The 10,614-nt window shown below is 46.6% G+C and overlaps 1 protein-coding gene and 1 non-coding gene across 2 annotated transcripts in view; one reads left to right on the top strand and one right to left on the bottom strand.

Moving 5' to 3' along the window:
• The first annotated feature begins 6,868 nt into the window (after positions 1 to 6,868).
• LOC132014813 (small nucleolar RNA U13) lies at positions 6,869 to 6,972 on the top strand. The gene has a single exon (XR_009403450.1). It is a non-coding gene; the product is annotated as a small nucleolar RNA U13 (small nucleolar RNA).
• A 1,723-nt stretch (positions 6,973 to 8,695) lies between these two features.
• CHRAC1 (chromatin accessibility complex subunit 1) overlaps positions 8,696 to 10,614 on the bottom strand; it is a 3,628-nt gene continuing 1,709 nt past the window's right edge. The window contains exon 3 of the mRNA XM_059395213.1: positions 8,696 to 9,941. Within this exon, the coding sequence (XP_059251196.1) occupies positions 9,820 to 9,941 (122 nt within the window). The 3' untranslated portion in view covers positions 8,696 to 9,819. The remainder of the gene's footprint in view (positions 9,942 to 10,614) is intronic.

Genomic DNA, 10,614 nt, shown 5'->3' with positions numbered 1-10,614 from the left:
TCTTTAAATGCCCTTGGTGGTATGAGACCCACCCCTTGTTTGCGGGGGTGGGAGGAAGCTGAATTGTCTTCTATTTACAACCTCCTTGGATTTGAGTGGTTCAGAGTTAAAGCTAAAACACCAAATATTAACTCTTCACCCTCAAGTATCTCCAGGAACTAGATGTTGAGGCTGCCCTCCGTTAAGTAACTTCTGAATCAAGGTCCTTAAAACCCTGAGTTGATCCCAAGCACACCCCACACAACCGGGCGAGGGGGTGCGATGCAGGCTGACTGCTCGGCTCCTTGGCCCCACCTGGCAGAACTAGGTTCTCGCACTGGGGAGCCAAGGCTCCTGGGAACTCCGGAGACTGCGGGAACAATCCCGGGGGGACAGGGGGGAGCAGGTCCCTCGGACCCTGGAAGCAGGTGGCACCAGGCTTTCCTCTGGTCTCCATTGGTACCAGACTGAGCGTGTTCTGGAAGACCCAGTCTCAGCCTCTGTGCCTTTAAAGTCCGGTCCTCAGTGTCCTTTTGGAGTCACACTGGGGCTGTGTTTTTAGTGGGAAGTAAGCCTGTACCGTTCCACTAGTCAGTCGTTGACCTTCTGCCTTCGAAGCCGCTCCGCTCCTCAGCTCCTGATTCGGTAAACTGTGATGCCGGCACTCTGTCTCGTGTCGGACAACGTGAGGTTCTCGTAGTCCCGGGACTTCCTTCCCAAGTCCACGTCCATTGGGATTCCAGGAAATCAGCGTAAGATCCATCTCTTGTTGTCGGGCATGGCCCGTGGCCATCAGCAGAACCTGGTGGTTTTGTCCTCAGTGTCACTCGCCAAGCAGATTCCGTGTCCTGGAACTAGGTTTTTAGAAGAGGAACCGGAGTCGTGTCTCTGAGTTGCGAGTGGAGTCCTCAGACATAAGGTGCTAGTCAGTCCCCCTGTCCTTGTTTGGGGGTGCTTCCCGTTCCTGCCGCTCTGCTCTGTGCCGCGGGGAAGCTGCTGGGTGGGTGAGCGGCGCGCGGGGGACTGCCCTCTGTGACATGCCGAAGACACGGTTTTGATCTCTTCACTTTTCCAAGCCAACTTTGAGCAGTTTCTTGGCTGATGGTCTAATTTAAAAAACAAAACAAAACAAAACAAAAAACCACTCTTACCCATGAAGGGGTAGGCACCCTTACCCATGAAGAGTCAGGGGGTGTCCCTGTAAAGGGATGATTTTATTGCTTTTAAGTGGGGGAAATAATCCAATATTGTTTACTTTAAAAATGCGTGGAAACTCACCCTTGGCGACTCCTCTTGGTCCTTCCTTCCACCTTCTTTCCATTTTGAAAGGCAAACGTCTTTCCCTCGGCGGAGGTGCTGGCCGCAGAGGGCACGGCACATCGCTAATTTTGGTTCCTCTTCAAAGCCAAACATACACACGACCGAAATCCTGAAAGTACGTAGAGTTGAGCACTAAACTGAAATTTGAGTCCTGAGTTTGATAGTAGATTTTAATGTAGTTGTTGAAAGTATGAATTCATGTTTTATAACTGTAAAGGCAAGTGAGTTTTTACTTTTTTAAAAAGTTTTAAGAGAATAATTGTAAGTTTCTGTGCAGCAAAGTGGCTACTCATTAAATACAAGAAAAGAATGTAGTATCTACATGCAGGTTTGTCTTACCTCTGGTACACTGCAGACGACTTACCTGATACACATTGAGGGCTTTTAACCCTGAGTTTTATCAACTTTTCTAGTTTCATTTTATTTTTATAAAATAATTGAAAAAGAACCAAAAATGAATTCAGAAGTTCCATAGATGGATCTTGCCCATCTCCATTTCCCCCGCGATATAACAGTTTAGAAGATATTTTGAATCAAAATGTGTCGTGACCATTGAAAGTTTACTGTTTCCTAAGAAGCTGCGCGGCTCCAAGGGCGCCGGTGAGGCGGTGCCGTGCGCACCTGCCGTGGACTTGCCAGAGGCTGCGTGGCCGGCTGCTTGCGACCGCGTCCTGTGCTTGTGAAGAAACTGTGCGGTGCTGTTTTGGAGATTGGAAGTTCCTGTATGAACTAGGTTTCTATACATTGGCCTCTCTGTATAACTTCCCATTTGCTACATGAACTGTACAACTCGTTATAAAACTACAGTACTTGCTAAATACACTTCTGAGGCTTCCGTCCTTGTCTCTCGTTCTGTACCATTCCGTGTTGAGGATGTCCAATGCCTACATGACGCTAGGTGGTGGCGCCACTGTAACTCAAGCCTTAATCAGATGTTACAATTGTAAGTTTCAGAGTATGCAAAAATAGCAGGCGGTGAGTTTAAACTGTTCCCATCAAGATGCTGTATCATGATTCAAGCCGTCTTTCTCCAGGGTTACAAAGGGAAACTCCCAGTGACCCAGAGCTCTCGCTCGCTCGCTCTTCTCGTTCGCACTCTGGTCCGGCTTGGCTGTTACCGCTGCTTGATGAAAACGGACCATTGTGCATTTCTGTGCAGTCAGTCAAGAAGACCTATTCTGAAAGTCGAGAGACTTTTTCAGGGTTACTTTTAGAGGTTTGGTTTTTTCCCTCCAGTCTGAGATTTATCTGTGGCCGATGGAGAGTGTGATTGGGCATAAATATTCCTTGCTACCCTGCTCACGTTCTGAGGTTTCTTCAGGTAGTGCGGCCTGCCATCGCTTCTGCATAGGATTCTATGGATTTTGGTTTTTGTAAAAGCATCTTAAATTTAGACGTAAAATGGAGGGGACCCAGCTTTCTTTACAATGTGGATCTACCTCAGTTAAACAGTTGGGTGCTATTTACTAAGTCTGTCAAATTAAATTGGAAAAAGTAACCAAACAGCAAGCTAGAACGCCACACAAAGCTTGAAATCATAATTTCCGTTTATTTAATAATAGTCTTATTTATTTTGTGCCTTTTGTGTTGAATCCTAATGCATTGGGGAAAAAATCAGTATAAAATGAAATATTTTCCTATTGCAGGTGGGGAGAAAAGCCCAATTGCCCGTGGACTTGGATAGGTTCCCCCAGCCAGCTAGTCATGTCTGTTAAAATCCCAACTGCCCTCTTGTGAAAAGAAATGGCAAATTAACATTTTACAAACAAATTCCAAACTTTCTATGCATATACCAACAGCTCTCTCTTCATTCTTTGTGCCAATGAAGGGGCAGCCGCAAACAGCTCGCGCGCACCCTTCCCGCGGCAGGTTCGGCCATCAGCGCCCCCGTCTTCCCCTGGCGAACCGTGTACGTTTGTTTGCCGCGAGCCCACCTCTCCTGGTGGAGGTGCTGGTGCCCGCGGGCAGCCGGAGGGGTTGGGGGTGCAGGCGCCAGCTGGAAACGAGGGAGGCCTGCACTCAGCAGCAGGCCCGGGGTCGCCGTGAGTCGGGCAAGCTTTCTGGCAGGTGAGGCACGAAGGCAGGAGATGGATGACTTTCCATGCTTTTATATTTGGCAGTTTACAATTCTAGACTTTTCCTACTCTGGTGATCTTTTTTAACTTAATTCTTTGGAGGTAACACAATATTTTGGAGTCTTAAGAATTTGATTTTATACCAATAAGAAATAACCAGTAGGGCTCTTTCCTGTAGTACATAGTTTTACTATTTTAAAGAGATCTCTGAATTTTACAAGAGAACCAACATTCCTTAGTGGCAAAACTCTGAAAGTCGATTTGGGAGGCTTTTTGCTGCAGGATCTTGGAACATGGGCTGCTTCTAGTTGAGTGCTTTTCCCTGTCGCGCGCCCGTCGGGTCAGTGCTTGAGCCCCGTTCGCAGACTCGCCCCCTCTCGTATGCTGCATACACAGATCCGCATTGTTGCACTTTCTCGGTAGTGACGAGTGCCCCGCGGTCGGCTCACCAGTCAGCATTTTGTTCTTTGACCTAACAAGAGTACTTTGGGGCAGGGGATGAAATTTATATAGGTACCTCAAGAAAAAGAACCTGAATATGCTGCATTTTGTTTCTTTAGCTTTTATATGTAGCATTTTGTTTTGCTCTTATTTTGTTTTTAGATCTATGCTTTTTGGACCCCTATAGACTGTTGAAAGAAATTTTAAAGTTACTCTTGTCTGGATACAGTATCCTTTGTTTTTGTCTTTTTAACTTCAGTATCTGGTTCAAAGGTTGCCCACCAGTAGAATACTACTTTACCCAAATATACCTGAGAAAAAGGGTACCGTGTGTGCAAGCAGACAATAATGTTCCCAGTCCTTTCTGTTCATGCTGCTTTCTTAATTCTTTTCACCATGTCATCAAGAGGTTTGGAGAACTTCTTCCTAAGGTTGGTCTTAGACACGATGGCATCTGAATGTTTTCAACACAGACCTCACAGAATTGCCATTGAGTAAGTAGCATGAGCCTCAGGGGATCCCCGGCGTCAGGCAGCCGGATGGCTCTGGTCTCCGAGGAGCCGGTCTCCGGTCTCCGTGCTCCGCCATCCCCAGCACTCGCGCGCACCCAGCTGCCGGGGAGTGGTCTGGACTCACGAACGGTAGAACTGGTGCAGAGAGCTAAAGGCTGAGACACGGAGCATCTATTGTCGTGTTTGAGCTTCGCTGGGTCCTTTCGAGTTTGTCTTACGGCTTACTAGGTTAAGTAGTTTGCACTATTTTTGCAATAAAGTCATGGAAAACCTAACAGTTACTTGTTTTGTTTCTTACCGTGTGTATATAAACTAATACTAAAGTTTGGCATAGTGTTTTTTCACCTCCTTACATAACCCTTAACATGCACAGAATGCTGTAAATCTGATAAAATATGATGTGAATGATATTTTATAAAGTTATTTTGTATGGTGTCAATTTTGTTTTGCCTCATAGTATGTCAGCAAAAAATAAAATAAAATTCCTCGTATTTACAGCTGCCTGTCCCCAAGATCTTCAGTTATTTGCAGATTGATTTGGGTACTTCCTTCTGTACAGGTGAAGAGTCCAGGCTTCCGGGGCCGGGGGGAGGGGTGGGGGGCTGCCCTCCAGGATGGATGTCTAGAAGCCTGGTCTGCAAGTACCCGACCTATTCCTTGAACTGTGCGTTCAGAAGAGCTGGGCATTACTCCCTGAGAATTTGGGGTTTGGGGATGAAAACCAGAGGAATGAATTAGAAAAAAGTGGTATCTAGGAGGACAGGGTGTTTCTACTTTAGCAGCCACGAGGGTTCGCATCCTGGTGGGGCACGACTCCCTCCGCCCAGGCTGGGGTTACACGTACTCCTGCCGCTCTGCAGTCCCTGGTGGCCTCACGCTGGGCTGTCGGTAACCACTGTGCACCTCTGCACTGTGAAAAGTACGTGCTGTTGGGAAAGGAGGGTTGGACTTAAGCCAAAAAATGGCTGAAAACCCTAGGGTGCAGGCCAACTCTTTGTTCTTGCTGAAAGCGATTTCCTGATTTTTAATAGTATGTATTAATTACAGAGAATGTGACAATTCAGATGAACATGAAGACGAAATTTTAAATTATGTATGATCACAACACTGACAGGTAATTCTTTAAATTTCTGGTATATTTTGTTCTGGTCTTTGTTTTTTTCTAACAAAATGAAGTTCTTCCACCCCACCCCACCCCTTGCCTAAGACAGCCAGGACCCAGTACTTCTCAGTAACTAAAACCCACACAGCACCCCGGTGCCACTGGCCATGGGACATGCTAGCCAAAATGGAAAGAATATGATGAGAGATCAATGACGTCTTTACTTAATACATATGGGCTCCCTTTGTGACATTCTTGCTGTCTAATTAAACTCTATGATGGCAGGCACCTTGCTGCCTTGATGGGTTGGGTGTCCGACTCCTGGTTTTGGCTCAGGTCCTGCTCTCAGGGTGGGTGAGGTTGAGCCGAGACGGGCTCCGTGCTAGGCTGGGAGTCAGCTTGAGTTTCTCTCCCTCCCCCTCTCCCTGCTTGGTCTCTCACTCTCTCTAACAAATCTTTTTTTTTTTTTTTTTTTTTTGGAAGATTTTATTTATTTATTTAACAGAGATCACAAGTAGGCAGAGATAGGCAGAGAGAGGAGGAAGCAGGTCTCCCTGCTGAGCAGAGATCCCGATGCAGGACTTGATCCCAGGACCCTGAGATCATGACCTGAGCCGAAGGCAGAGGCCTTAACCCACTGAGCCACCCAGGCGCCCTCTCTCTAACAAATCTTAAGGAAACTATACAATGGTGTTACATGAATTAGGAGAAAACTTCAAAAGAGAAAGCTCCTGACTAGAGGATATTATGCTCCACAGACAAGGAGCCAGTAGCAGGAGGGATGGAAGGTTCACATAGGAAGAATAGGCTGCAAAGGGCTAACTAAGATCAGTGTGAAGGGTCTTGAATGCCATGTTGAGAGTGTACCCACACGGCACGAGGGGCAAGTGCTCTTTTTTGAGCTGCATGGTCCTGTGAAGACGGCAGTCCGAGGTTTGAATCTCAGTTCCAGCACGTCCTAGGTATGCCCTGGACCAATGCCGTAGCCTGAGCGCCCATCCCCTTCTTTTAAAGTACGGACACTTCACAAGCTCACGGGAGGATTACACGAAAAGGTACACAATATTAGAAGAGGTGTGGCCCCCAGTAACCACTTTAATAATCAGCTACTTTTCACATTTCTGACTAGGAAAGATTAATCTTCATAAAATGTCTTGGTAACCTGATACCAGCAGAGAAGAGGAAAACAGCTCTAGAGATGATGAAGACACCAGTTAGCAAGGGACTGTAATAGACAGGCGTGTGGCTCAAGGACCCAAGGAGGGAACCTCCCTAGATAACCAAAACTGAAGTGCCCAGGTTGGGGTAAGAATGCTGCACCTGCCTACACGCAGGAAACGCTACTGGGGATTTCTTACACAGCAGCATGTTACTGGAGGCATACATACTAGAGGCCATGCATGGATTTAAAAAGGTAAGATTTAAAAATAATTGCTTAGATCCTTTTGTAGTTCATAAGCGTGATGACTGGGTGTTCACAGTCTTGTGTGACATGTGCCTCCCTCAAACCTTGTTCCGACCTTGGCACATTACCCATCTGATGTGTAAAAAAAAATAAAAATAATAATTGCTTAAACAGAAACAAAAATGAAATACAATAGAGAGGGCACCTGAGTGTCTGAGTCTTGATCTCAGCTCAGGTCTCCATCTCAGGGCTGGAGTTCACACACACACCCCCACCCCCGCTGGGCTCCATGCAGGGCATGGAGCCTACTTAAAAGAATTAAGACACACAGAGAAGATCTTTGCAACTTTGGGTCTGATGACACGGTGTGCTGCCGAAGCGAGCACTGATGACACGGTTTTAGATACAAGAAAAGCATGGTCCCCAGAGGAAAAAACTGATCAACTGGACTTCCTCAAAATTAAGAACTTCTCAGAGAGAAATAATAACTTCTGTTCTTTGAAAGATACTGTCAAGAGAAGGAAAAGATAAGCAACAGACTGGGAGAAAACATTTGCAAATCTCATAATCTAGCAAAGGGACTGTATTCAGAAGACATAAAATTCTCAAGACTCAACAAAAAGAAAACCCAATAAAAAGATGGGCAAAAGATTTGGACACTTAACCAAAGAAAATACGGTAAATAAGCAAATAAAAAAAAAGATGCTCTACATTTGTCATTACAGAAATGCAAAATTAAAGCCTACCCCAATGAAAATGGCTAAAATTAAAACAAAAAACTACCAGTTTTGCAGATGATGCAGAGCAGCTGAAACTTGAACTTTACTGCTGGTGGGAATGCAGAACCGTAGCGCCGCTGAAGTTTGGCAGTTTCTTACGGACTTCAATACACCATTCCACTCCTCAGCAGATACTCAAGCATGTCCAAGTGGACATCCTTTGTTCACACAAAACCTGTACACGAATGTTTCTAGGGCTTTACCTGTGATCATCAACACTGGAAACCCAAAGTGGGAATTATTTGTCGATTATAGTGGGAGAAACACACTTCTCTAAAGCCGTACCATGGGAGCCTACTCAGCAGGAAGGAGTGGGGCCTGCGGTAATGTGGATCTCCCTGGCGTTCCGTGTCCCCAAACAAAAGCTGTACCGAGTTCCACCGACATGGGAAGGCAGGTCAGCAAACCGGTCTGGGAGCCAGGGCCAACCCACTGCTTTTCCGTACAGCCTGTAAGCTTAAGAATGGCTTTTACATTATTTACATTCTTAAATGTTTCAAGAAGATCAAAAGAACATTTCATGCTTCATGAAGATGCTAGGATCCAAATTTCAGCATCCGGAACCGAAGCCTCTGACATGCAGCCGGACTCCCTCCCGCCCATACACAGCGTGTCTACTACAGTGCCACAGTCCACAGCTGTGACAGGCGAGACAGCCCACACACCTTACAATGTTTTCTCCGTGACCCTTTCCAGAAAAAGTCTGTCAACTTCTATATGGGTAAAGAATAGCTCAGTGGTTGCCCAGGCGAAGGGTTGGAGTATGACCAGGAGGGAATTTGAGGGGAGGCCATACAACCGTTGAGTCTTGTGGTGTTTACACAACTCTGCATCTGTCAAAGCTCAAAACTCTATCAAAGTGTGGGTTTTTAAAAAATTTAACACATTTAAAAACAAGAGGAACAGAAACAACAGTGGTTGCCTGGGGACAAGGGAAGGGACTCTGGAGGGACAAGGAGGCATCTGGGTGACGGAACTGCCCCATATATCGATCCTTACATAATCAACAGAACGGACACTAAAGGAGGATTTTACTAGATGTAAACTATAGCTCAAGTCTTCTAAAAAAGAGAGAGACTAAAGAGACAGGAGCCAAAAATTTATTCTATGTAGGGAAAAAAAAAAAGTTTTCTTACAAGTTTCCTCTTGTGAACAGTAAAGACAGTTACTTTGGTTATAAAGAAAAGAAGAGTAAAAGGAGAGGTTTTTGTTTTTTTAAGATTTTATTTACTTACTTGAGAGAGAGCAGGGGCAGAGGGAGAGGGGGAGGGAGACGCAGACAGCAGGGAGCCCAACAAGAGCTCAATCCCAGGACCCCAGGATCATGACCTGAGCTGAAGGCAGATGCTTAACCGACAGCCACCCAAGGTGCCCCGAGAGACTGTCAATATACAAAATGTTTTAAAATGTTTTGAAGAAAAATATGAATTGTGTAAGACTGATGATTCACAGACCTGTACCCCTGAAACAAATAATACACTATATGTTAATAAAAAAATATATGCTTATTCAAAGGTAGTATTTCTTTTTGTATTTGATTTAATTATGATTTTTTTTTCCTCTGGGAATAAGTGCTAGAAATGTTTATTTTTAAATTTTACAGAACTCTCAGGTAATAAGACATCAGAACAACAGAGCTCTAAAACTAGTTCCATAAAGCATTTACTATAAAACAACAGCTAACAAAGAAATTTATTTCTTTACAGTTAATAAAATTGCAGTATTTGAACAAATGGTCAGATTTTCAAATGTAACGTTTATCACCCATAAACTATGTATTTAGCTCAAACTACGTCTGGTTGTTTACAAGGATTTCCAAATATACATCTAGGAATTTACACAACTGGTTTCTAGAAGCTCTTCAAAATCTATCAGTAAATTAAAAAGAGAAGCAAAACTGTCTGTCTCTACAGCTTACAGCTGCATTAGATCAGCGGTCAGGGCCTGGGTGTACAGGCAGCTCTCGGTGCCCCCGTGCGCCCGAGCCGAGCCTCAGAGAGAGGCTGCTGTCTGGGCCACCTTCCTTCTGGCCGTTCATGGTGTGGGCACATCAGGTGCTCTATCTCAGCCAGGAAGGAACCCAATGTACTTAAGTCTCTGGGAAGTCAGGTGTCTGAGGTCACGCAGCGTTGTGCTTGCTTCCACGCAGCGCTGCTAATCCAGGAGGAACCCGGCAGGCCGATTTCTCGTGCACCTCCTGTCTGGTCTAGGATTCGGCTTCGTGCCCGTCATTCCCGTCGCCGCTGTCATTCTCCTCCTCGTCCTCGACCCTCTTTTCTTTAAGCATTTTCAGATACTTACTAGCTAAAATCTTCTTTGGTAATATATCTTGAAAACATAAAGCTAACGTCAGCAACTGGTTTCGGCACACCAGGAACACAGCAATGCAAATTTCACAATATGCTAGTTCCTCCTTTGAGCTCGGAGGTTCCAAAACAAGACAAAATTCTGAGCACACTTCTGGGCGAAACAGTAGGCAACGAGCAAGCACTGCCTCCTGAGTAATGCTGAAGACCTGTTTCCCTCCACCGACTGCAAACCACCGCTCCTGGATGTGCTGGTGTGCACTGAGCGAGGCTGCTCAACCTGCCCGAGCCAAGCCCGCTGGGCCGGGGGCGGATTTAGGCCCCTTCCAGCTGTGGCCCACACAGCTTGTGCACAACAGCTACTAGTCTCTGTTTCCCGGGCCAAGCAGACCAGCCCAGAGTTCCCCCTTCGGTGTACGGGGTCTGGGGGTGGGTACGCCGGCTCACGCAGCCCCACCAGCCAAACGTCCTTGTGCGGGCGCTGGCTCCGCCGCCATCCTAGGGGACCGGCACTGCGCACACACTGACAAAGCTACTACTGTCTTCCTGTGCCCGCTCAGGTAAGCTTCGGCACCCAGAGAAAGCGGGGGGGGGGGGGGGGGGGGGCCCGGGCGGGGGGGGGGCGGAGGGGGAGGGGCGGGGGCCGCCCGCCGGGGGACCGCCCCCCGCCGCGGCGGCGCGGCTCCGGGCCGGGG

The sequence above is a fragment of the Mustela nigripes genome, chromosome 3 (assembly GCF_022355385.1).
Source record: "Mustela nigripes isolate SB6536 chromosome 3, MUSNIG.SB6536, whole genome shotgun sequence".
Lineage (NCBI taxonomy): Eukaryota > Metazoa > Chordata > Mammalia > Carnivora > Mustelidae > Mustela > Mustela nigripes.
This window is presented reverse-complemented; position numbering and strand designations above follow the sequence as displayed.